Here is a 27907-nt window from a genome sequence, read left to right on the forward strand (position 1 = left end):
ACCTCTAGCATGTTTCTGGAGCCGAGCAGTTTCAAGCATGTGTGTCTCAGTCCCTGACAGGTGGATTCCCATAATCCCTCAGGGGGAGGGGGACTGATGAGCTGTCTTGCCTCCGTGATGGAGATGAAGCAACGGGGCCAGTGGGAGGTGGCGTGCTGTGGGTCACAGTGGATCCATAGTCAGGGTTAGGTCCTGGTGGCTGATGAGTGTGCCAGGATGAGGGCACTTCCCTTGCGTGCCTTCCCTGGGGCTGGTGTTGAGACGGCATACTGGCAAGGTACTCGTGGCGTCAGGCAAGGCGTGGTCCTTCTGACCTAGCAGGATGGGTCTTGAACCCACTGGGGGATGTGGGCGGTCAGAACTGAATGGCAGCGTTTACATCAAAGCTGGTGCAGACCTTGGGCAATTCAACTCTGTCAACCTCAAATTCCAAACAGAAGCGGTTGCATTCATTACGTTCTTGAGAGACTCTGAACAGGACTTGTAAAGAACTTTGAGATCATTTGCGGTAGTGAAGAAGCCTCTTGATGACTTTTAAAAGAGAGTGGCAGCAGCCTTCTTCTCTCTAGGGCTTTCCTCCCAGGAGCCCTGGGTAGGTAGATAGATTGAATGCTATTACCCACAGATGACACAGTTACTGAGTTGGGGAACCCCAATCTGAAAGAGCTCTTTCTGCCGGATCTCCCTCTCAACTTAAAAACAATAATACTAATAAGTCGTCAAATGCCATCCACTGGATATTTGTCATTTCTATCTCAAAATGATTTTCTGTATTTTGACTTGGCCAAAATTGGTGCCTCGTTGTATTTATCTAGACGTGGTTATAAATACTCAGAAACAGAGCCTCTCTGGGTAGGACTGAGTTCTTTTCCCATCATCATCATCTCTGTCTCTGACTGTCTCTCTTTGTCTGTCTGTCTGTCTGTCTGTCTGTCTGTCTGTCTGTCTCTCTCTCTCTCTCTCTCTCTCCCTCTCTCTCTCATATTCCACAAGGGACTCCAGTCCTATCTCCCACACAAAAATGAAAAATGCTATGTGGCTTTGGATAAATTACTCCCCCTCTCTAAATCACTGTTTCCTCGTCTGAAAAAAGGAAATGATGACAGTATGCTCACTACTTCATAGGGCTGTTGAGAGGCAAGTGCTTTGTCATCAGAAGGTATTCTATAAATATTATTGTCACAGTTTTGCTAAGATACCTAACTGAATCATCCCAAATGATCAAATTCTGAATTCTCTTTCAAGCTTCTCTCTCTATCTCAGCCTGGGTGTGGCACTGGATGTGGCAACAAAATGGAACCTCTCATGGCTTCTCTTTACCCATCTACAAAATGGACAATAACATAGAAGAAGAAAGTTTGTCTCCTGCCCAGGAGTCATGGCTGTGAAAAACTTAAGGTTTTTCAGATAGGAAAGATATCTGGCATCATAGAAAGCACCTTGGACATGGAATTAATAGACCTGAGTCCCTTGATCCCCACCATTCCCCTACTTAGTCTGTGTAACCTTCGACAGGCCACCTAATTTAGCTTCCATTTCTTCAGCCAAAAATTATCAGTACCTGAGTTGCATGAATCAAGACCTGGGTCCAAATTTTACATTCTACACTTACCACCTGTATGATTCTGCACAAGTCACTTACCTTCTTGGTTTCTTCATCTAGAAAATAAGTATGATAACAGTACCAATAGGGGCAACAAGGTGGCACAATGGATAAAGCACCAGGCCTGGAGTCAGGAAAACCTGAGTTTGAATCCAACATTAGACATTTACTAACTGTGTGACCCTGGGCAAGTCACTTAACCCTATTTTCTTCAGTTTCCTCATCTGTAAAATGAGCTGGAAAAGGAAATGGCAAACCACTCCAGTATCTTTGTCAAGAAAACCCTAAATGGGGTCACAAAGAGTTGGACATCACTAAAATGATTCAACAACAGCAAATATAAATTATGCACCTATCTCATAAGATTGGGGGTGATGATCAAATGAGATAATACACAGAAAGTGTTTCATAAACCTGAAAGGACCATATATAAGTGTTAGCTATTATTATTATTAATCTTATCATTCCCCAGAAGGACTGGAAGGATGTTGTCATAAGCACTCCATGAGGTCCCTGGTCTGGAAGCCTTTGGGAGACAGAAAAGCACCTAACACATTATTTTTTTTAACCCTCACCTTCTGTCTTGGAGTCAATACTGTGTATTAGCTCCAAGGCAGAAGAGTGGTAAGGGTGGGCAATGGGGGTCAAGTGACTTGCCCAGGGTCACACAGCTGGGAAGTGTCTGAGGCCAGATTTGAACCTAGGACCTCCCATCTCCAGGCCTGGTTCTCAATCCACTAAGCTACCCAGCTGCTCCCCATGTATGACATAATTAATAATTAATATCATTAAAGGGATAATAAAAGACAAGGAAGGCCAGAGATTACTGGACTCTGGTTTTTAGCTAGGAAGGAAGAAGGCTAGAATGGAACAAGCCTCCATAAAGGAAGGTTCTCTCACCATAGAAGGAAAAGCTCCTGTTCCTTTCCTTGATATTGAGACGCTATTGAACTCTGGAGATTGATGAATGACATTGTAGAAACCTGGACCTGGGTTATCATCCTGAGGGAAAAAGAGAAAAATTATACAATCAACCATCAATCAACAAACATGATTAAGTGCCTGACAGATACCAGACAGGGCTCATGCCCATCCCCTCTAATGCATTCCTATCTCTGAGTGAGAATGCCCAACAAGTGAGTGCATTGCCCACATCAGCTTCAATGAAAAGTCCCAAAATCTACTTGTTTCTCTAAATGCCTTGTCACAGTCCTGGAAAAGTAAATGTGCACCTTCTCAAAGAGTCCTGGGAATTAGAAAACCTGGGTTCTGATCTCAGCTTTGCTGTTCACTCTCTGTGTGACTTTGGGGCAGGTACTATTGATTCCTTCAGGTTCCCCCATCTCTTAAGCATTTCTGATACCTGCTGCAAGAATTAAGGAATAGGGATAGCTTGGAAACACAGCAGATAGAGTGCCAGGCCTGGAGACAGGAGGTCCTGGATTTAAATCTGTCCTCACACCCTGGGCAAGTCACTTCACCCCCATTGCCTAACCCTTACCACCCTTCTGCCTTGGAACCAATACTTGTATCGATCATAAGATAGAAGGTAAGAGGTTTTTTTAAGTCATTTGGAGTGTCTGGGCCTCAGTTTCCTTATCTCTAAAAAATGAAGGAGTTTAACTAGATATTCTCTGAAGTCTCTTCCAGTTTACTTTATATACATGACCCTTCCAACTCCAAAAGCAGGGTCCTATCCACTAAATAACACAACCTCCAGAGAGATTACGGGCCCTGGAAGTCTTTGAGAGTTATGTAGATGCAAATTATTACTTATTATCATATTATAGTATACTTTTTAAAAGCTTTATCATATATCATTTAATAATATTAACATGTTATATATTTTTAGAATAATATTAGTAGTAGCAGTATAATTATTAGTATAATAATATCTGATGTGATTTATATTAATTATAAAATTAAAATTTATTATATTTTCCTAGGTTGAAGGCAGGAGCTATCTCATTTTTTTTGCTTTGTCTCATCAGTACCTGGCTCATACTTCAGGGTTAATAAATGTTAAACTGATTGGATTTGAATCGAATTATTTAATTCAACAGACAGTAGAGAAGCCAAGTCTTCAAGTCCCATGGCAGGACTCCATCCCTTAGTTAATCCATTAGTGTTTATGGAGCAGGAATGTTCTACACCCTAACAATAACACCCTAACACCTTAACTAAGATTAACAATATCTTAGTTAAGACTGCAGCCCCACCAGGTGGAAGATGGCACCATGTTCCGTACAGGAGACAGCTGAGGTCTCCTCTTCAGGCTTATTGGTAATGAGGATTCCATGGAAGCTGTGTGTTTAGCCTGGAGGGAAGGAGGGAAAGCTAGATACAGTTTGTTAACAAAACCTAACAGCCATCCAGTGCTTGATCTCCAGCCTCCAGCAAAGTTGATGGTGCCATGTGAAGCCATCTAAATGGTAGCCAAGGAGGGAGAAAATGAAGTGGAGATTTTCCCCTGGGCCTGCATGAAAGACAATGGAAGAACCAAACAGCTGGAATCACTACAGGGGGCTTGGGAGACAGATTCCTGGGTGGGTCATAAAATGAAAAGTCTTTCACCTCTGGGTCAACAGTTCATGTGTTGGTGACAACCAGCTGGTGGCTTAAGTTAAAGGGCTGAAAGGTCTAGACACATTCCAGAGGGCAAGTGTCCACCTGCAAATGGCATAAATTGAACAATGACAGGGAGGGTTAAAAGCCTAGATCTAGGACTAAGGAAGCGACAGTCATGCTGAGCTCTAACAAGGTCAGGCCATTGGGCAATCAGCAGATGACAAGGATTATACTTGTTCTGCTTGGTCTACAAATGGGTAGAATCAATAAATCAATCAGCGGACATTTATAATTATGGGGCCAGGTCTTGTGGTTCCCTTTTAGACTCAGCTTGAATGTCATCTTGTACTTCGTGATGCTTGATGGCCCCTGCTAGCCACCCCCCTCCCATAACCACCTGAAAACCATTTTGTACACATTATGCATATGTTCACATGCATTCAAGTTAGCATGATGCCCAGCACATAGTGAACACCAAAGACACTTTTATTAACTGACTGCCTCTGATGGGGGGGCTTAGGACCCAAAGAGCCAGTCCTTCCTCTTAATGAACTCACATTCTGTCAGGGAGGGATCCTCAGAGCTAGCATCTATATTGAATCTACTATGTGCCAAGCACTTTGCAAATATTATCTCATTTTTATCCTCTCAACAATCCTGAGAGGTAGATGTTATTCTTAATCTCATTTTATAATTGAGGAAACTGAGGCAAACATGTACACATATAAGGATACATATAATATACACAAGGTAGTTTCAGGAAGTGATGAATAGCCACAGTCTACAAAATAAAATAGAATAAAAAATACAAGCGATACAAATGGGCTACATGCAGCATTGGGCCAAATCTAATAAATTAATCTTTATGGGTATGAGTGTGAAGTCTTTCACACTTGAGTAGGAAAAAACAATCAGCTTCCTATGTACCAGATGGTGGAGGCATAACTAAACAGAAGGATGTTTGTAAACAAAGTGAGGGGGAGAGGAGTGCAGTTTCCCTGTACTGGAAGCTCACTGTAAGTCAAGTGTGATATGATAACCCTTAAAGCCTTCTTTGCCTCTGTTGAGAGAGCCAGAGAACTCGGAACTCTAAGAGCTGATTCTAATTTGTGTATTCTTCTGCTGTCCTACAAAGTAGGAATTATTCTTGTTCTATCTAGTCCCAGAGCACAGAGCTGGGAAAAATGAATAGAAACAGCAATCAATTAATTGGCATGCATTTATTAGCTCCAGCCACTATTCCAGGCACCAGGTGAAGTATAGGGAAATAAAGTCAAGAGCCAAACAGTCCTGGTCCCAGAGAGCTTATTCTCATGTAATGTGCATACATAATATATGCAGAAGGGCAATTAAGGTCATTGGGGGTAGAGGAAGGTACCAATAGCTGGAAGGATCAGGAATGACTTCATGCTTGAGCTAAATCTTGAAGAAAACCAGGGATTCTAAGAGGGAGAAATGAGGAAGGGGGGCATTCCAGGTTTGGGGCCCAGCCTGGGAAAAGGCATAGAAATGGAAGATGGAGTTCTATGAATGAAGACTCATAAGGCAGCTAGTTTAGCTGGACCATAGTGTATGTGAAGGAGAGCAAAGTGTAATAAGGTTAGAAAGGTAAGTTGGGGCCAGTCTATAAAGAGCTTTGAATACCAAACAGTGGAGCTTATATAAAGTGATAGGGAGCCACTGCAATTCATTGAGATATGGTCAGACCTGTACTTTAGGAAAATCACTCTGGCAGTGCTATAGAGGAGAGAGTGGAATGTGGAGAGACTTGAAGCTGCAAAGCTGCAAAAGATGAATGCTTGAACTAGAATGACTGCTGGGTGAATGAATAGAAGGCAGATAACAGAGATGTTGGGGAGGTAGAAGCAACAAGACTGGCAGCAGATTAAAAGTGTAGGATGAGAGAGACAGAGGAAGGAGTCAAGGATGGGACTATACAACTAAGTGATTATAAGGGTAGTGATGGCCTCAAAAGAAATAGGAAAGGTAGTAGGGAGCTCAGTGGATTGAGAGCCAGGACTAGAGACAGGAGGTCCTAGGTTCAAATCTGGCCTCAGACACTTCCCAGCTGTGTGACCCTGGGCAAGTCACATAACCCTAATTGCCTAACCTTTACCATTCCTCTGCCTTAGAACTGATACTAAGACAAAAGATAAAGGATTAAAAAATATATGTGTGTATATCCATATCTATTTATTTATATTTATAAATAGATAGATATAGATATTGATGGCTGCTAGTTGGCTCAGTGGATTAAAAGCCAGATCAGGAGGGTCTGGGTTCAAATCTAAAATCAGACTTGTCCTAGCTGTGTGATCCTGAACAAGTCACTTAATTCCAATTGTCTAGCACTTACCACTCTTCTACCTGGGAATCAATACTTAGTATTGATTCTAAGATGGAAGGTAAGGGCTTAAAAAAAAAAGAAGAAATAGGAAAGTTTGTAAGAGTGGGGAGTTTGGGAAAGGAGAGAAGGAGAAGGGAAGACAAATGAAAGTTATAGAGTGGGGCCAGATTTAGGTTCAATATGTGGGAAAACTTTCTGATTTCCTGAGTCATTACCCGCTACCCCAGCTCTAATATTCTATGTTTTGAAGGCCCTCCCGGTTCTGGCATTCTGGGCTCTAGGGGTCCTCCCAGCTCTGACATTCTGTGTTTGAAGGCCCTTCTCAGCTTTGGCTTCCTATGAGTCTACGAAATATAAGGAAGACACATCTAATATGAACACTAAATCAGTTTTTGGCTCATTTCACTAGAGAAATTATTCAAGAACCAGAGATATACTGGGGAACATTGCTCTTATCCAATTCCCCTTAGTCTGAGTTGTGTACTGAGCACAAGTTGGTTGTCCCTGAGCATTAGACTTGGAATAACAGACTTGGATGCTGATCTTGACTGTTTTTTACTCAATATGTGGCCTGGGACAAGTCATCTCACCTCTTTAGGCCTCAGCCTCCTCCCCTATTCCAATGATGAGTTGGTCTAAGTGTCACAAAATGCGCCATGAGTTCTTACCCATCCTTCCTCCCTCTTCTCCTCCTGCTCTTACCTCTTTGTCCCTCTACCTATCCTTATCTATAGTATCTGGGTTTCCATGCTCCTCATCACAAGTGAGAAGCAAAAGGCAGCAACTGTGATTCAGACAAGAAAACACTCCTTATTTTGTGCAAAACAAAAGAGGGTGCCAGATGTGACAGGCAAGATGGAGCCCTGAGGGAGCAACCAGGAAAACCAGAATGATCCCCATTGATGAGGGTTACTTCCTTAAACAAGCATGGGTCCTTTAGCAGCTATGAAGGCCAATTATTGAAAAGGAAAGAAAAGCAGACAAATGGCCACACCAGCAGGCCCAAACATGGGGTTTTTTGGATCAGCTCCTAGACTTAGCTTTACTGGGTCTGAAACACAGGATTACAAAGGAAACCAGTTCCACTACTCTAAAAGTAAAAATAAAAAATGGCAGGAATCTGACAGGAATAGAAGCTGAATGTCCAGAAAAAAGAAGACAACAGTCCCAGAGCCCTTTGCTCTTTTCAGACCACACTTGGGTGATGGGCTCCATTCTAAGCATCATGGTTTTGTTAATTTATTTTTCAAGTAATTTAAATTTTTTCTAATTATACATAGTAACACTTTTTAATAATTATCTGACATTTTATGATTCAGATTCTCTTCCTCCCTTTCCCCTCTCCCAAAGGCAGTAAATAGTCTGATATAGGTTATACCAGCACTGTCATGCAATACATATTTCCAAATTCCTCATGCTGTGAAAGAAGATGCATATTGCCCATACAAGAAAGAACTCATGAAGGAAATAAAGTGGAAAATGGCATGCTTTGTTTGATATACAAACAGCCTCCAACAGTTCCTTCTTTGGCTGTAGATAGCATTTTTGATCATGATTCCTTTGTAGTTATCTTGGAACCTTGCTTTGATGATAATCGTATAGTCCCCTACAGTTGATCATTGTACAATATTTTCAGGGGGAATTTTCCATGATTCAGCCTTCTGAGATCAAACAAAATAAGTCAAATCTCTCCTTCACATGAGAGCCCTTCAGATTCTTGAAGACATCTGTCATATGTACCTCCATGAGCATTTTCTTCTCTTGGCTAAATAACTCTAGTTCATTCAACCCATTGGTTCTCAAAATGTGGTCTGGGGACCCTTGGTGGATGCCCAAGATCCTTTTAGAGGGTCTGCTAGGTCAAAACTATTTTCTTAATGATACTAAGATGTTTTAGTTTCAAATACTGTAAATATAAATAGACATAACCGACATAAAAGCCCTTGGGGGGAGTGGATCCTCCATCATTTTTAAGAGTGTAAAGGGGTCCTGAGACCAAAAAGTTTTAAGAACTGCTGCTTTAGCTAATCTTCATGTGGCATAGCTAAAGGTCCTTCACCATCCTGGTTGCTCACCTCACAATACTCTCCAGATATCAAATGTCCTGCATAAACTGGCACTTTGGACTGAACCCAATATACCTGAATCATCACTTTTTTAAAGGGACATTGACAACCTCAAGTGCACCCAGAAAACACTGACCAGGATGTTACTGGGGACTGAAGACCAGACCTCTTGAGAATTACTTGAGGGACCTGGGTCAGAGGACTAATGGCAAAGCAAGCTACCCACCTCCTGATAGTCAGTTGGTCAGTGAAGACACAATTATCAAGCTCCTACTTTATGTTAAGAACCCCACTAAGAGCTGGGGGAGAAAACGAGAGGAGTCACACCTGAGGTCTTCCCATCCCACCAAATTCCAGCCACTATGAACATACACAGCAGGAAGCAAAGAAACCCATTGATCCAAGTCAATATCAAAGTAGAAATCAGAGGGAGTATGCCTTGGAGAATGGATACCAGACGAGACAAAGTGAAGGAGCTCTTCCATTGGGAAGAAGATAACTCAGTTTAACCAAGAGAGTGCATCCCAGATCTCACCCAAGGGGAAACTCGCCAAAGTCTGTAGTGTAGCAAACTGGTGAAAGGGACATGATGGAGACTACTCGCTCCTCTCATATTGGCTTTTTCCCAGTCTTATTCTCCCTTCAGCAACCCAAAGAAGGGTTGGCCTCTCATCTTCTCTCACAGTTGGCAGCCAAGAGCATGTAAAGCCCAAAGGAACTGAAAAGAGTAAAGAGATTAAAGCTTTTCTCTCTCCTTCACATTGCCTCACTTGCACAGGGCAATGATTTCCTCCAATAAGGAGAGAATCTCATACCAATGTGCTAAGGGACTTCAGTTACACACACAAAATAAGACAAAAATAGTCCCTGCCCTCAAGGAGCTCATAGTCTAATGGGAAAGACAACATACAAACAATTGTGTTCAAACAAGTCATACAGAATAAATTAGAGATAATCTTGGAAGGAAGATACTAGCATTAAGAAGGATCAGGAAAAACTTCTTGCAGAAAGTGAGATTTTAAGTGAGGTTTGCAGGAAGTGAAGGAAGTCAGGAGGCAGAAATAAGGTGGGAGAAAGTTTCAGGCATGGAAACATGCAGCCAAAATGCTCGGAGTTGGAAGATGGCATTTCTTGTGGGAGGAGCAAAAAGGAAGCCAGAATTACTAGAATGAAAAGCCCATGTAAGGGGAGTAAGGTCTATAAGAAGGCTGAGAAGGTAGGAAGGGGCCAGGTTATGAAGGGTTTTAAAAGGCAAACAAGAATTTCGTAGCCCATCTTGAAGGTAACACAAAGACCCTGGAGTTTACTGAAGGAGGGTGAGGAGAGAGTGCCACGGTCAGACCTGACCTCAAGGAAGATTGGTTTGGCAGCTGAGGGAACAATGACCTGGAGTAGGAAGAGATCTGAGCCAGAGAGACCAATCAGATGATGATTATAATAATCGAGGCGTGAGTTGGCAAAGCTCCAGTCCTGGTTGATGGCAATGTCCAAGGAAAGAAGGGACTCATGGAAGAGAAGTTATGAGGGTAAAATCAACAGATTTGGCAAGAGAGATTGGATTTGGAGATAGTAAAGGGTTGAGGATGACACTTAGGTTTCAAGCCTGGGTGACTAGGAGGATGAAGTTGCCCTCACCAGTAAAAGAGAAGTTAGGAAGACAGGAGTACTAAGAGGAAAGATAATGAGTTCAGTTTTAGACTTCTTGTGGTTGACTTGCTCAGTCATATCCTACTCTTCATGACCCTGTGGACCACTACTACCCACGGGATTTTCTTGGCAACAATACTGCAGCATCCATTTGCCGTTTCCTTCTCCAGTAGATCCTTTTGGCCAGCAATCAGAGGTTAAGTGACTTGCCCAAGATCACACAGATAGGAAGTATATGTGTTCAGATTTGAATTCAAGTCTTCCTGACTCCAGGCCCAGTATTTTATCCAATGAGACACCTAGTTGCCTCCTAAGTTTTAGATACGTTGAGTTTAAAATGTCCATAGGACTTTCCATCTGAGATGTTAAAGAGGCAGTGAGAGATGTGAGACAAGGGTCAGGGGAGAGATGAGGGCTAGATAAATAGATCTGAAAATCATCTATTTAGAGATAATAATTGAATACATAGAAGCTGATGGGATCATCAACTTTAGAAAAGTATTTTTTGTCCAGTTTTGCTCTTTAACCCCCTTTTCTTTGTTAAATTCAGCACCATCTAAAACTTGCATCCATCCTACCAACTTCATAAACTGACTATAGAAAGTAAGGCAGCCCAAGCTCGACCCTGAAGAAGAGAAGGCCCAGGACAGAGTCACAGGAAACAAACAGGGCAGCTTAACTGAACACTTAGCGTAGGTGATGATTCAGCAAAGGCAGACAGGAAGAAAACCAGGAGAAACCAGAGTCGTGAAAAACTAGAGAGAAAAGAGTAACCAGGAAAAGACAGTAATGGGCGGTTTCAAAGGCCACAGAGAGGTCAAGGAGGACAAGGATTGAGAAAAGGCCATTGAATTTGGCAGTGAACAGATACACTGGTAATTCTGGAGAGAGCGATTACAGTTGAATGGCTGGAGGCCTGACAGTAGAGAGTTAAAGTTAATTGGGAGAGAAGTGAGTCCAAATCCAAAATAAGACATGTTTTTGTACATGGCTAATGGACAGATTTGTTTTGCTTGACTTATACATATTTTGTGTTCTTTCTCTCTCTCTCTCTCTTTTCACATTGGCTGGGAAGGGCAAGGGAAGAGACAGAATTGCCAAAAAGAAGAAAAAGAACAGAGAGTTACTGAAGCATTTTTAAATGCTCAGACGAGAACAGAAGGCCACGCCTCTCCTTTTGCTAAGATTCAAAAAGTTTTAAATGACTTGACTAAGATCACAGGCATCAAATAAAAGCTTGGTTCCACTCTTAACCCAGACCCTATGATGTGCAAGTCAGTACTCTTGTTAATACTACTAATGGTTATACTTAACATTTATAGGGAGCTTTAAGATTTACAAAGCATAGCATTGTGGGTAGAATACTATACATAGAGGCAGGAAGACCTAAATTCAAAACCTGCCACAGATACTAGCTGTGTGAACTTGAACAAGTTATCTAACCTCTCTGTAGCTCGGTTTCCTCATCTGTAAAATGAGGGAGGAAGATTCAGAGTAGTGGCCTCTACTATCCCTTCCAACTTCCAACTCTAGGATCTTATTTGATCCTTACAATAACCTTGTGCAGTTATTATCATCCCCATTTTACAGATGAGGAAATTGAGACTAGACCAGTTTTTGGTGTGGGAACTGACACACAGAGAATTCAAGAACCTTGTCTTAAAATTTGTAACATACAATGAATTGATGGTAGAATAAGTCTTGAAAACACAACTTTTGATTTGCCCAGCTAAATGTCAGAGATAAGATTCTAACTTGGAACTTTGTAATTAATTCCAAGTCCAATTGCTCTATTCGCTAGACTACTTAACTGCTTCTACTACATCATAAACACTTCATGTAATTTTTTAAAATAATCTGTATGGGCAGCTAGGTGATTCAGTGGATTGTTAGCTAGGCCTAGAGATGGGAGGTCCTGGGTTCAAATCTGGCCTCAGATATTTCCTAGCTGTGTGACCCTGGGCAAGTCACTTAAAATCAACTGCCTAGCTTTTACCATTCTTCTGTCTAAGACGGAAGGTAAGGGTTTTCACTGGGAATGGAAATGGCAGGAATATATTCAGAAATGAAGGTGATAAAAAACAAAAGATGGCAATAAAAATAAAATTTTATTTTTTAAAAGAAAGTTTTTAAAAGAAATAAAAAGAGCATACCATTTTTTAGAAATAGATGACATTCTTCCCTGTGGCTCAAAAGAGATTTAAAATTTTGTTGACAATACTAGCCATTAATACCTGTCCCAGAGGGTGGTGTCGGGACAGGGCATGCTTCACAGAACACCTAGTTCCTACCCTTCCTATCCACTTATTTCAATATGCACTTTATCAAACCCTCTGAGTGACTGTCTCAAAAGATGTGGCTGATTCAAGAAAGTGCACCAGTTATCTCTCTTTCATTGAAATTCCCCTGAGATTGCTGGGAGTGTTAGCAGGTTAATAAGTAAACAGTTAGTAATACTGGGTAGTTTTATAAAAGATTAAACAATACTGGTATGTTGAGCATTTATGAGGATGACAGTCAATAGACACCCCCATCTGCCTCCATTGGTAACATTTTTCATTCTTATTTGTTGTTGTTCAATTCTTTCAGTCCTGTCCAACTCTTTGTGACCCCACTTGGGGTTTTCTTGGTAGAGATATTGGAGCAGTTTGTCATTTCCTTCTCCAGCTCATTTTACAGATAAGGAAACTGAGGTAAACAGAATGAAGTGTCACATAGCTAGTAAGTGTCTGAGACCACATTTGAACTCAAGGAGATGAGTCTTCCTGACTCCAGGCCCAGAGCTTTATCTATTATGTCATCTAGCTGCCCTTTCATTCCCAGGCCCCATGTGAAATCAATGGGGACTTCAAAAGAAATTCTGCCATGTTTGTTTGATTGAGTAACAAGGCTGTATTAAGTGCTATGCTATATAACTGTGCTAACCACTGGGGAAACAAAAATAAAAATGAAATAGTGCCTAACCTCAAGAAGTTTGCATCGTATTTGGGAGGACAAAATGTATATATATGGAGAGAGAGAGATTTTTTGAGAGAGGAGAGACATGTTCAGTCCAGTGAAATTGGCTCCCTTTCTTGCTGCTCCTCCCACAAACCACTCCAGATCTAAACTCTGGACATTTTCTCTAACTATCCTTCATGTCTGGAATTTTCCCCCTCCTCATTTTCACCTGGTTTCTTTTCCCTAGTTTCCTCAAGTCCCATCTAAAATCCCATCTTCCACAGGAAGCTTTTCCCTACATCTTTTGATTCTAGTGCCTGCCTTCTTCTCATTTATTCCTACCCATCCAGGCTATAGTGCGTGGGTACATAATTGTCAGACAATGATCTCCCTCATTAGACCAAGAGCTTCTCAAGGGCAAAGACTGTCTTTCATCCTTCTTTGTATCCCCTGTGCTCAGACTCAGAGTTTATTGACTAAGTAGGGTCCAGACTGGCAGGAAAAGAAACAAGAAAGTATCAAGGAGAAGAGAGTGATTATCAGTGGTCAAAGGCTGCAGGGAGATCAAGAAAGCTGAGAACTAAAAAAAAAAGCCCATTGGATTTCACAAAGAAGAAATCATTGGGAAGGGAAGCGAGGTGGCTCAGTGGATGGAGAACCAGGACTGGAAACTGGTGATTCTGGCTTCAAATCTGGCCTCAAACACTTCCCTTGCAAGTCACTTAACTCCCATTGTCTAGTCTTTGTCACTCTTCTGCCTTGGTACTTAGTATTGATTCCAAATTATTACACTGGTATTTATTATTGATTCCAATATAGAAAATAAGGGTTTAAAAAGCACTGGGGGCAGCTAGGTGACACAGTAGATAAGAGAGCCAGGCCTAGGGAAAGTAGGTCCTGGCTTCAAATTTGACCTCAGACACTTCCTAGCTGGTGACTCTGGGCAAATCACTTAGCCCCTGTTTGCCTAGCCCTTCCTATTCTTCTCTCTTAGAGTTGTTATCAGGACAGAAAGTAAGAGTTGAAAAAAAAAAAGAAGAAGAAATCACTGGTGACTCTGCAGAGAGCAGTTTCACTTGAATGATAAGGCTGGAAGCCCAAATGAAAAGAGTCAGAAAAAAAAATGAGAGGCAAGGAAGTAAAAGCACCTATTGCAGATAGCCAGAAGGCCAGGGGAGGGAGGAAAGATAGCAGGGATAGATGAAGTGGGGGGAGAGGGGTTTGAGGATAAGAGAGTCATGGGCATGTTTTTAGGCAGTAGAGAAGCAGCCAATAGAAAAGAAAGATTGAAGGAAAGTGAGAGGCACTGAGCGAGAAGGCAGTTTGCTGGAAAAGATGGGATGGCATAGGATTGCTCCTGCAGGTAAAGGGAGTTCCCTTGGCAAGGAGGGGGACCACCTCATCATAGGAGAGAGGGGTGAAGGAGCTAGGAGGTATGTTCTTCAGATATTATTATCTCCATTTTATAGGCAAGAAAATGGAGGCTTAGATAGATCAAGGGATTTGCCCAGGATCACACAGCAAATAAGGATTATTAGCAGGATCTGAGCCCTCCCTCATGCACCTGATGCCTCTGGACTTGGAGATCACTTTTAAAATCAGAATATACTGAAAATTATAGAGGGCTCACTAGAACATTTAGCCCAACTCCCTTAATTTATAGGAAAGTAAACTGAGATGCAAAAAAAAGGAAGGACTTCCCCAAAGTCATTTAGAAAGTTAGTGACAGATAAAACTACAACCCAATTCCATGGTCCTTCCACTACACAATTCCATCCCTACCTGGTAGGATGAGGAGACATGTCCTTCGGACCAACACTGCCTGTCATAGGAGACACATCGAACACATTCAGTGGGATTTGGCCCTGGAGCCCTGGGACATCTTGTTTGAATGCCAACAAAGCCCACATTTGTTGGCTGGGGTAGAAATGAAAGTAACATTCTGGGATCTCAGGAATCTCCCAGCTCTGACATTCCATGTCCTAAGGGCACTCCCAGCTCTGACATCATATGATTCTACAATGCAAGTCCCAATAGTTTGAATTCCCATTTCAGTTAAATCCAGTAATGGGGCTAGTCTTGTGATTTTCTTAGTGTAAGGAGCCCCCAGTGAAGAGCTTCCTTTCTTAATACAGACTGGTACCTTCTCTGCTATACTTGACATTATAAAATTTCCACCATCTCTAAAATATTTACATCTGATTCTCATCTCCATTTTATGGTGGAGAAAATGGAGTTACAGAGAAGTTAAAGGGCCTGGACCTAAGTTTTGGGCCATCCAATGAATTGATGGTAGAAAAGCTAAATTCTGCTTTGAAACTCATGGGTCCCACACCTTCCTTCAACACAACTTCCAATATACCTGCATCCCCCATTCTGAACAGTTTTGTCGTGCTCCCACATCAATTTTATAAGATGGATACATCGCTTTACATATCACGCCAATGTAAAGTATCAATCCTCTTGAATTTGAATTTTCCTTATTGATAAGAGGTTGATTGCATTCTTCCTATAGAAACCTGAGGGTCCCAACTCCCCATCTCCTACTTGCCAGAAGAATATTGTTTCTAGACCGAAGAATCCAGGGTGATCTCAACATCTACATTGGGGTTCTTGAGTATTGGGTACGAAATAGACAGATGAGGAAAATGAGACCCTAAGAACAGAAGGAACTTGCCCAAGGTCACACAACTAATTGGTGTCATGCATTTTATTTTATATATTGACAAAAGAAAGGTTAAGAACTCCTGGTTGATGACATTCTTCACTTATTTGTAAAATGCTTTCAAAGAACCAGATCCAAGTTCTGGCTATGTTAAAAATCTTGTGTGCAATATTTTAGAATCACAACTATTCAAGGCTGAAAGGGCCAAGAGAACATATGTTGTGAGAGCTACAAAAGGTGTTAGAACTTAGAACAAAGAATATTGGAGCTTACTGCGTGAGTGATTTTTGACCAAATCAGTTAAAGTCTATGGGCTTCAGTTTCTTCACCTCTAAAATGTAGAGGTTAAAAAAATAAGAAAAATAAAATAAAGACATTGAGGGTTGACTCTGGAGTTCCTTCCAGCTCTTTTTCTTTGAGTCCATGAGCTAAAAGGGATTTTAAAAACATACTATGACTAAGCTATAGGAACCTTGAAACAGAGAAGTTACGCAGAACACACAATGTCAAAGCCGAAAGAACTTAGAATGTTACAACATGGATTAATAGAACTAAAAGGATTTAGAGATCATCTAATCCAGGAAGTCTTATTTTTAGGAGGTCTATGAACTTGGATGGGAAATTTTTTCCCCTTATTGGTTTCAGACATAATCCCATATATTTCATTTTGTACATTTAAAATCAATATAGGGCAGTGAAGTGGCACCAAAGAGTGAATAGAGTGCTAGACCTGGAGACAGGAAGACTCATCTTGAGTTCAGACTTGGCTTCAGACACTTACTAGCTATATGATCCTGGACAAGTCACTTAACCTTCTTTGCCTCGTGGGCCAGATGAGTTGGAGAAGGAAATGTCAAACCACTCCAGTATCTTTGCCAAGAAAACCCCCAATGGGATCAAGAAGAGTCGGACATGACTGAAGAGCAACTGAATAAAAAAATAAAAATAAAAAAAGATTCTGAGAAGGGATCTATAGGCTTCACCGGGCTACTCAAAGGATTCATGTCAAGAAAAAATTTAAGACAACTCCCTCGTTTTACAGAACTGGAAACAGAGGCTCCCAAGAAGGATATAACTTGCCCCAGGTCACACAGGTAAAGTTAGGGGCAGAACTGGAATGCCTTAGGAGCTATTAAGTTTGTGAAAATTCTTGACTTCCTCCCCTATCTAACCTTGCTATCGCCTGTGGTTTGGCTCACTTCCACCTTGGCCGACTCTAGCAAGAAATCTGAATAGCAAAAGCACTTTTAGGAGATAACTTGAAATCTCAGGCCCTCCAGTGTCCAGATTTGAGAATTAATTCAGAATCTCCTCACTTAGAACTCCTGGAAAATGGCCAAAATGATGGCAAGGGGAATTGGCAGTGGCTTCCCTTTGAGTACTTGTCATTTTTGCTTAGGTCTCTTCTGACACCAGTCTTACAAGACAGATGAGGGCTCCAGAGACCAGGGAAGGTAGCCTGCTGTTGATCTCCTGGAAATTCAGAAATTTTCTACAAATAGGCAATGTGTCCAAGTGGATAGAACACTGTTCAAAAAGTTCAAAGACCTGGCTCTGCCCACTATACTTGCACAACTCTCAGAAAACCACTTCAACTCTTTGGCTTTGAGTTTATCATCTGTAAAATGGGAATGAATAATAATAAAGTCCCATCTCTTTACTTCACATTGTTTCTGATAAGATCAGTAGGGGGATGGGGGGGCGGCAACTAGGTGGCTCAGTAGATTGAGAGCCAGGCCTAGAAACAGAAGGTCCTGGGTTCAAATGTAGTCTCAGACACTTCAGATGACTAACCAAATTATGGTATGTATATGGATGTAATGGGAGACTATTGTCTGTAAGAAATGGCTCCACTCTCTTGTAGAAGGAAGATTCTGAGGGATGAAAGAGAAAGAAAGAGAGAGAGAGAGAGAGAGAGAGAGAGAGAGAGAGAGAGAGAGAGAGAGAGAGAGAGCCTCAGTTTCCTCCTCTGTAAAAAGATGTTGGACCCAATGTCCTCCAAGCTCCTTCCAGAGATTCTATGCTTTGCTGCTGCCACCTACTGATAGAATCAGGGAAGTTCCTTTTTGGGGAAAAGACTTAAGTATTGGTGGCCCTAATGGCACTAGGCAAAGTTGAATGAAAACAAGAATATCGGTAGTTCTTGTTATAAAACAGGTAGCAGGGGGCAACTGGGTAGCTCAGGGGTTGAGAGCCAGGCCGGGAGATGGGAAATCCTGGGTTCAAATCTGACCTCAGACACTTCCCAGCTGTGTGACCCTGAGCAAGTTGCTTAATCCCCATTGCGTAGCCCTTACCGATCTTCTGCCTTGGAACCAATATACAGTGTATTGAATGGAAAGGAAGGGTTTACAAAGAAAAGAAGTAGCAGCCAGAGAGTTGGTCTAGGGAGTCAGGAAATGCCTAGCTTCAAATCCTTCCATCCATCCTTCCCAGCTTGTGACCCTAAGCAAGTCATTTAAGCAATTCTGTAAGACTATAAGCCCCGAAAAAGCCCTGATCTGCATCGATAGGAGAAATTTCTTCTCTGGGAGTTTGCTACCTAAATAAAATCACAGATCTGGTTTTAAAAAATTATAAGCTAATGTAAGTAATGGAGAAACACTAGGTGCTTTCCACTAAAACCAAATGTTCCACTCATCTTAGAATTAGCAAAAAAGGAATGTAAAAGAAATTAAGGGATTACACATTGGCAACAAGTAGCTGAAATAGCTCTATCTTCAGACTATATTGAAGCGGGGGAGGTGGGGCGGCAGGTAATAATCATGGCTCCCCAGATCAGCTGGAGCTTGAATATGCCACATTGGAGCATACATATTGGAGCTGATCTGGACTCCTATCTAGTGGCACATGGCTCAGTATTAAAGGGCTGGTGCTTTGGGATGACAGAACAATTCCTTTATTGGTCCCTTGGTCTCTATGATAGAGGAATGGGGTACCTGTGTTGAAGACCATGGGTCACTGAAGCAGGAAAAACCTTCCTCCTAAGAGAGCTTGCTCTTGCTTCCTGTCTTGGGAATGTGAGGCAGGAAACTGTATCTTCTCTACCTTATAAATGGACTGCCTGTCTTCTCTATTTTGGCTACTTTACAAGAGTGGGACCTTTAAGTGATTTTTCCCAGGACTCCAGGGTGGGGGTATAACTAGCCAAAGAGTTAGCCCAGCTCTTTAGAGGTCAGTCAGGCTTCTCCAGGACTAACTAGAACCCCTGAGTGGAGCAGGGAACCCTGCCTCAAGGGGTGACTGACAGTTTATTGTTACACATGTTCATAGAAAACTCATGGGGGCAGCCAGGTGGCTCAGTGAATAGAGAATCAGGGCTAGAGATGAGAAGGAGAAGGGTGATGGAGGGTCACCTACTGAAGGAGGCCACCTTGGTGAGATTGATTCCTTCACTGAAGCAATGAAAATGTGATAAGTATCCTGAAAAAAAGTCCTAATCGCCCTGCTCTAGTCATAGCTGTGAACTTAAAATAGTAAATGAAAACAGAAATGGAGATGGGGGCAGCTAAGTAGCTCAGGGGATAGTCAGGCTTAGAAATGGGAAATCCTGGATTCAAATGTGACCTTAGATACTGCCTAGCTGCATGACCCTGAGCAAGTCACTTAAACCCCATTGCCTACCTCTTTACCACTCTCTTCTGCCTTGGAACCAATACATAGTACTGATTCTAAGATCAATAAGGATTTAACAAGTTAAAAAATGAAGATAAATTACTTCATTGAAATGGTGGGAAAGAATAAAAAAAAAACATAAAAATCACCCACTTTTTTAAATAATGTCACCAAGAACCAAGAAAAACTAATATATATCCTGAAAATAATATCAAATATTTGGACATTAACTTTCCCTATGTACAAGAGCCCTTTACAAAAACAACCTCAAAACTACTCACAGAAGTAATGGGGAAAGTGAACAAATAGAAGGCTATCTCCTGTTCCTGGTTAGGTCGCATCAAAAATAGTATCAATCAATTATTATAATAGAATTTGACCAAGTCATAACAAAATTCATATTTTTAAATATGGTCAAGAATAGCAAGAACAATGAGAGTGAAACCTGGGGGGAGATAGTACAGTAGCTCTCAAACTATGCAAGAAAGCAATAATTTGGGAAAAGAAGATCCAATAAAAATAGATCAACCGAACAGAGGACCCAGAGACTATAGGATATCTGCTTTTCTAGGACTGGGCCAGACAAGTGGATGATTTCGTCAGTATGGAGAGTTACCAGAGTCAGATGCAAGTTGATACCTCCTCTGTAACCCAGCCTTTGAGAGTCACCTAAGACACTAAAAGGTTGAGTAAAAAGGGCCCCAGGGCCCCGCGCTATTTACTGGAAAGGGCAGGATTCTAATGTGGAACCCAGGCAATTTGACTCCAAATCAAATTGTTGTTTCCACTGGTACTTCAGAAGAAAGAATGCTAGAGGAACTTTAGAAAGCTGAATGTTAGACATTATGGACCTGACACACACACACACACACACACACACACACACACACACACACACACTTAAGAATTAGTAAACTGAAGCCCAGAGAGGGAAACCATGTGACTTTGAAGGCCACACCAACAGTAGAACTCAAGTTTCCACATTCTCCCTCTCCATCAATGGTTTTTTCCACTACATCACATTAACTGACTATCAGTATCCTGAAAGGGAAAATATCCAGAAGGAAAGATAAAGGATATAAAAGAGACAGATATAGGTAGCTGGAAGAGATGAATAATATAAAATGTGATGTAAGTGACATAAAATATGTGAAATTTAAAGGATTCTCATCCAGAACAGGATCATCCCCGCTTTATCAGACCTTGTATTTTTCTTTTTTTTTTTTTTTTGTCCTTGTTTTTCAGTTTGTGTGTGTTTCTAAAGACAGAGTCTCCCTAGGTTGCCAAGGCTGGAATTGCAGCAGCCCCTCAAAGTCGGATCCCAGCATGCTTGACATGGAAGCTTGACTTTGGCCTGATACAGATCTGAACTTCCAAACTCAAGAGATCCATCAGCCTCAGCCTCCCCAGAAACAGAAAACTACAGGCCAGTGACACTTTGTGCAATGTAGAAGACAGAATAGAAGATGATATTTCCCAAGATTTAAGTCATTTCGATCTTACTTCATACTAAACCCCCCCCCCCTTTTTTTAAGTATGTTCAAGTGATACATGTACAACCCAGTGGAAATGCTGTCAGCTCTGGGAGAGGGGTAGGAGGAGGGGAGAGAAAAAACATGAATCATGTAACCACAGAAAAATATTCTAAATAAATAAATAAGTTTCTATGAATTAAATAAATAAAGGTATGTTCACTGATACATGAGATACAGCGCCCTCTGGTGTTCAGAACAAAGAAGGACAAATGAAATTATATTTATACATGCATGTATGTATACTGTATATGCATACATATACATATATACACTCACGAGCACACATTTTAATGGGCTTTATTAATGTTACCTCTTGTTATTATTATAGCTGCAAGATCCAAGTACTGTTAAAGAACTTTATTTGTAGGATTTTTTTAAACTTTAGAGCTGGACATTATCTGGAACATAAACTTTTAGAATATATAATAGCATAGTTAGAAGACAGGGGTGGAAGGAACCTTAGAACAGAGAAAGTCAGAACACAGAAGGTTAGAACACAGGCTATGAGAACTGAGAGAGATCTTAGAATATAGAATGTCAGATTTGAGAGGGATCTTAGAATATGATTAGAACTGGAAGGGACTTTTTTTTTTTAACCCTCACCTTCTGTCTTGGAATCTTTACTGTGTATTGATTCCAAGGCAGAAGAGTGGTAAGGGTAGGCAATAGGGGTTAAGTGACTTGCCCAGGGTCACACAGCTGGGAAGTACCTGAGGCCAGATTTGAACCTAAGTCCTCCTGCCTCTAGGCCTGGCTCTCAATCCACTGAAACACTCAGCTGCCCCCTGTGGAGGGGACTTTTAAACATTCTCGAAACTAACTCTTTCACTTGACAGATAAAATACTGAGGCCCAAAGAGAGAGAGAGAGAGACAGTTCCTAGGGGAAAAGGAATAGCTCCCATGAAACAAGCTAATCATGCTAAAATCCTGAATAAAAGTAGGAAATATCAAAAATAGCATCATTACCAGTTTATAACAAAATCTTTTGGTTTGACTGTTAAATCCTTTCTTTTCTGAATCCGGGATTACTATGGTCCGAAATTTATAAGGAATAGAAGATTGCTTTGGATATGCGCCAGTATAACCTAAACAATTAAAAAAAAAAAGACAGTTTTTTAAAAACAGAAAAAGATGAATTGGAGAATTTGGGAAATGGAGCTCAGAGATCAAGACTTAGTCGGGAGTAAGTTAACGCTTGTAGGAGGAACCTCTTTAAAAAATTTATTTATTCAAATTCAGTCAGATACCAAATACTTATTAAGTATCCACAGGGCAGCTGGGTAGCCCAGTGGATTGAGAGTCAGGCGTAGAGACAGGAGGTCCTAGGTTCAAATCCGGCCTCAGACACTTCCCAGCTGTGTGATCCTGGGCAAGTCACTTAACCACCCATTATCCATCCTTACCATTCTTCCACCTAGGAGCCAATACACAGAAGTTAAGGGTTTAAAAAAAATTTTTTTTAATTAAAAAAAAAAAGTATCCAATGTGTGTAGAACAGTTCATTCACTGGGAAGATACCAAAAAAATGGTAGCCCCTGATTTCTCACCCAGTTTAAATAAAGCTCGAGGAGTAGGACCCAACAAGGGTCATTTCTTAGTCGCCAGTTCAGATATATTGTCATAACCAGACTATACTGAAACATCACAAATCACAGAACCTCAGCTATGGAAGTGGAAGGTAAATGTATACCTGGAGAAAAAAAAAAATCTCCTCTAAGACCTCCCCAACAAGCTGCCATCCAGCCTTTGCTTGGAAACTTCAGGGAGAGGGAGCTTGCCATATCTAAGGCGGCCCATTCTATGGTGGGATAGCATGATAGGAAGTTTTTCCTTCTCTCAAGCATAAACTGCATCTTCACGGCATCTGCTTATTACTCCTAGTTCCGTCCTCTGAGGCCAAGTAGAACCCTGTGACAAATGCTTACAGACAACATCTTTCCATCCTTTTGAAGGGCCCCAGGAAAACGTCTGTTCAGCTGAGATGCAAACAATCACACTATTCTTATGGCATTAACTACCCCCATATAAAGCTGTTCATCCAATACGGTGTTTTTAAGGAAGAAATGAATAGCGACAGATAGGGTGTTGCCCTCCATCAGTCCAGCTGGGGCAGCAGTGGCTTAATGAAAAGGGAGCTTGCCAACACCTGACCTACAAGTGTCTAGATTTCAGTTCTGGCTCCAAAACATCAGCTGGGTGATTTGGGGCAAGTGAGTCTCCCCTCTGGGCCTCAGTTTCCTCCTCCGTATAAGACTTATTTTGACAACTTCTCATTCCTCAGGACATGTTAATTCCCTACACTGGCCAGATCTTGAGTTCCCAGAAAGATGGAAAATAACCTCAGGGGATAACAGTAAACAGACTAAGAGAAGGCAAGACATCCTGCAAACTAAAGGACATTATAAAGGACAACACAGTACATCTTTGACTTGACTATACTGCTGCTAGGGCTAGACCCAGAAGAGAGCAAAGAAAGAGGAAATCGTCCTCTAAGTCAAAAAGAAAAAATTATGGCAGCTCTTTTTGAGTGGCAAAGAACTGAAAACTAAGGAAGCTCTCATCAGTTCAAGAATGACTGGACAAATTGTGGGATGTGAATGTGAACATGGCCAATGAGGGAATTTTTTTTGCTTGTCTATGCATATATGTTACAAGGAATTTTCTTTTCTTTTTTTTCTTTTTTTGAGGGAAAGAAAATAGATTTCTGATAGTTAAAAAAATAAAACTTTAATTTAAAAAAAAGAGTTGGATATATAACCCAGACTGAATTACTTGTCAACTCCAGGAGAGGGGAGGCAAGAAAAGAAGGAGACAAAATGCACTGTATAACTTTGGAAAATTTATGTGGAAATTTGTTATTAAAAATAAATAAAAATAAAACAAAAATAAAAATAAAGAGTTGGGGTTGGGAGGACAACACAGAACTTCTCAGGTCTCTTTCCCTATTCTGTACTCTCTACTCTTGATAACCTGGCTAGCAGCAACACCAGGAGAAAATAGCAGGAAAGAGATAGACTGCCCTGAGAGTTGTAAAAAGAAACCACCAGAGGAGGAGACAATGTGAGGTCAATATGCTAAATTGATAGATGCACTGTCTTCCCTCTCCCCCCACATCCAAGACTTGAAACCAGGGTCCTGAAACTGCTTCCTTGTTTAAAAAAAAATTCCAATATACCTTGGAAAACTGAACACAAAAGAGAAAGATGGAGGGAAAGAATTAAAATTTTAGACTTTGTCCAATAGTAGCCACACTTTGCCATCTGGATGACTGGTAAAAATAAACACACCAGTAGGGGCTCAGGGGCTATGATTTTTGAGTGGGGGCTGACCCACAGCATGCTTCCAACACTTGATGCCTATGTATGAAAGGGTGCCCTGGGTGTTACAATGAAAGTTTCTACAGCACCTCACAAAGTTTGCAAAGCTCAATAAAAACCAAAATAACATGCTCAAAGTCAGAGCTAGAAAAGAGAACAATGTACTCAAATTCAGATTTTCTAGTACCAAGAGCAAGTGTTCTTTCCTTTACCAATTTGCACTCCTCAAGAAGCTTCCAGGGCTTCCCATTGTCTCTAGAATAAAATTAAAACTCCTTTATTCAATATTTAAAGCCCATCACAATCTCACAGAAGCTTACTTTTCAAGGTATATTACTCAATATTCCTCCTCATGGACTCTACAGTCCAGCCAAATTGGACCACCAGTTCTTCCTAATCTTTTGTATAGGTCATTTCCTGTCTGTGGGTCCTTCACTCTGATTTTTACACCCATAATGCCCTTCAAGGCTCAATTCAGGCACCACCTCCTTTAAGAGATCTTTCCTGACTCCCTTACTTGTTGGTACCCCTCCTTAAATTATTGTGTATTTGTTTTTATATATCTTATATTTTCTTATCAATGCTGCCCCCAAATAAAATATTGGGGGTAGAGACTGCCTCATTTTCATATTTGTATACTTAATGCTTTATACATAGTAGTCACAATATTTGTTGACTGATAACCATAGTGAGATGATAAATTTTAAAATTAAAAAATCCATGAGGGGGCAGCTAGTTAGCTCAATGAATTGAGAGCCAGGGCTAGAGATGGGAGATTCTGTTCAAATCTGGCCTTGGGCACTTACTAGCTATGTGACTCTCAGTAAGTTACCTCATTCTGTCTGCCTCAGTTTCCTCATCTGTCAAATGAGCTGGAGAAGGAAATGGCAAACTAGTCTAGTATCTCTGCAGAGAAAACCCTAAATGGGATCATGAAAAGTCAGACATGACTGAAACAACTCAATAACTCCCAGTGTCTCAATTAGGGACTTAAAAATATCTACAAACAACTGAATTGAAATTGGCATAGTCAGTCTCTAAGAGATATGTGTATATTGAATAAATAGTACAAGGATAGATGATCTGTCACAAGCTTTCTGTCTAAAAATGGGGAAGGGGAGGGCATATTATTATCACTATAAACCTTTGATTTTTTTTTAGATAGCCCATCTGCTGTTTCAGGCTACCAGTTCCCATCTCCTGCTGCCTCTCTAGTCTCCTGCCTCCCCAACTAGCCACTAGTACCTATAGTTTAGGAGAAATGAACAGAAGACTTGGACCCAGGGCAAAGCTTCCTGTTCATGCTGGCCAAGGTAATGCTCTACAGACACTATAAAGAATCCATTTAATTCCAAAACTATGTCCAAAGCATTTATTTACTAGCACTGAGGACACAGAAATAAAAAGATCTAGTTGCTACCCTCAAGGAGATGCAAAAAAACAGAGATAGAAAAGATCTTAAAATATAGAATATTAGAATTAGGAGAAACCTAGAACACGGAATATCAGAGATAGGAGGAATCTAGAAAGAGAACTTAGAACACAAATATTATATAGTCTGAAGAAAGTTCAAACAATAGAATAATAAAAAATAGAATAAGATAACAAATTAGGGAAATGCAAATTAAAGCAACTGAGAGGTTCTATTTCATATTTGCCATATTACCAAAGACAACAAAAAAGGGGAAATTGTAATTGTTGGAGGGGCTGTGGGAAAATGGGCACACAAATTCACTGTGGTGAACTATGGTCCTGGCCGTTTTGAAAAGCAACTCCGAGCTATGACCAAAACATCACTAAACTGTGTGGGCCATTTTACCAAGTGATACAACTACTTGAGCCTATATCCCCAAGAGAACAAAGAAAGGAGGAAAGGACCTTCATACACAAATTTTATAATAGTTCTTTTCATTATGGCAGTGAACTAGAAATTAAGGGGTTGTCTATCAAATGGGAAATGGCCAAACCAATTATGGTATCTTGATGTAATAGAAGATTACTGTACTCAGAGAAACCTGGGAAGATTTATATTGACTGATTAAGAGATAAAGGAGCAGAACTAGGGACACAATTTATACTCTAATATCAGCATTGTGAAAACAATTTAACAGTTTTGAAAGACTTCAGAACTCTGATGCAATCGTGATTTCAGAGGACTGATGATAAAATATGCCTGCTCACCTGCTGGCAGAGGTAATGGACTAATATGCAGAATGAGATACATATTTTTGGACATGGCCTAAAAAATTAAATTAAATTAATTCAGAATTTTTTAAAAGGCAGAACTTAAAGGTACCCTAAATGCAGAATGTTAGATCATCAAGAACATTAGAATATATAGAGCAACAGAATATACTTAGAACTTATCATAAACCAAAGAATGTTAGATTTCTTAGAAAGAATCTTAGAATTTAGAATGATGAGAGGCAGCTAGCTCGCTCAGTGGATAGAGAGCCAGACCTAAAGATGGTAGATCCTGGGTTCAAATCTGACCTCAGACACTTCCCAGCTGAGTGATCCTGGGCAAGTCACTTACTCCCAATTGCCTAGCCCTTTACCACTCTTCGGCCTTGGAACCTTGTATCAATTCTAAGACAGAACATATGGGTTAAAAAAAAGGAAAGAATATAGAATGATTAAAGTGGAAAAAACAGTATAGTATCCGAGCTGAGGGGAAAGTCAGTGTCTAGAATGTCAAAGCTGGAAAGGAACTTACAAAATCACTTAGTGCAATCTCATCGTTTTATAAGGGGAGGAAAGTGGCATAGAGGAAGGAAAAAACTTGGTTACACCCCACCAGTAAGTGGCAGAGCTGAGACCTAAACCCAGGCCCCACCTCCTGAGTTTATTACCCTGCAATATACTGCCAGGCACATGATTTACTACATTCCAACAACTCAGTTCTACAAAGTGCATGGATTATATACTATGGAGATCTCCTCCCCACACCCCTCCCCATTCTCCCTTAAGCAAATGTTTATTAAATTCACAAGACCTTTTTGTATCTTTTTAGAATGTCTGGATCTTCTGTGGGAGTCACTTTGCATGGTGGCCATGTTACAAAGGAGCAGCAACCAATTCGGATCTTCTGAAAGAAAACTTCCCTGGCATTTCTTCTTCTAACTATCACCTAGAACATGAAAATGCAACCTTTTAACGGCATGAATGACATTATGGCCATTGTATCTCTCTCTTTTTTCACATATGTCATGTTTCCACCTAGATTATAACCTTTCCAAGGGCAAGAATTCTATTTATGCATAGAATCAATGAATGTTAGAATTAGAAGAGATCTTAACACATAGGATGTCATAGCTGGAGCGGGGGGTGGAGGACGTCAGAACAGAGAATGTTAAGGTTAGAGGCATGAGATAACTCTTGTAAAGCATTTAGTGATTGGCATATAGTGGGCACTTGATATTTATTCCCTTATTCCTAATTTAAGGAGCTCAAAGGTCCAGAACACTGCAGAACCACCTATATGAGATCCTTAGTCACTCAAAAGAATTCAACCCAATTAGCCATAAAGGAAACAAGTGAATGAAGAATGTCCATTGTCCAAACTATGATAGTTAGCTAGGGTTTTATGATTTTCTACTATTT

The 27907-nt window shown here is 40.8% G+C and overlaps 1 protein-coding gene across 1 annotated transcript in view; it reads right to left on the reverse strand.

Moving 5' to 3' along the window:
- Positions 1-27360, reverse strand: part of STPG1 (sperm tail PG-rich repeat containing 1) — an 82515-nt gene extending 55155 nt beyond the window's left edge. The window contains exons 1-3 of the mRNA XM_044671342.1: positions 27300-27360; positions 21954-22072; positions 2504-2605 (exon numbers count right to left, since the gene is read on the reverse strand). Coding sequence (XP_044527277.1) covers positions 2504-2605; positions 21954-22072; positions 27300-27360 — 282 coding nt within the window. The remainder of the gene's footprint in view (positions 1-2503; positions 2606-21953; positions 22073-27299) is intronic.
- Between the last annotated feature and the right edge of the window lie 547 nt (positions 27361-27907).

This window comes from Gracilinanus agilis, chromosome 3, assembly GCF_016433145.1.
Source record: "Gracilinanus agilis isolate LMUSP501 chromosome 3, AgileGrace, whole genome shotgun sequence".
Taxonomy (NCBI): Eukaryota; Metazoa; Chordata; class Mammalia; order Didelphimorphia; family Didelphidae; genus Gracilinanus; species Gracilinanus agilis.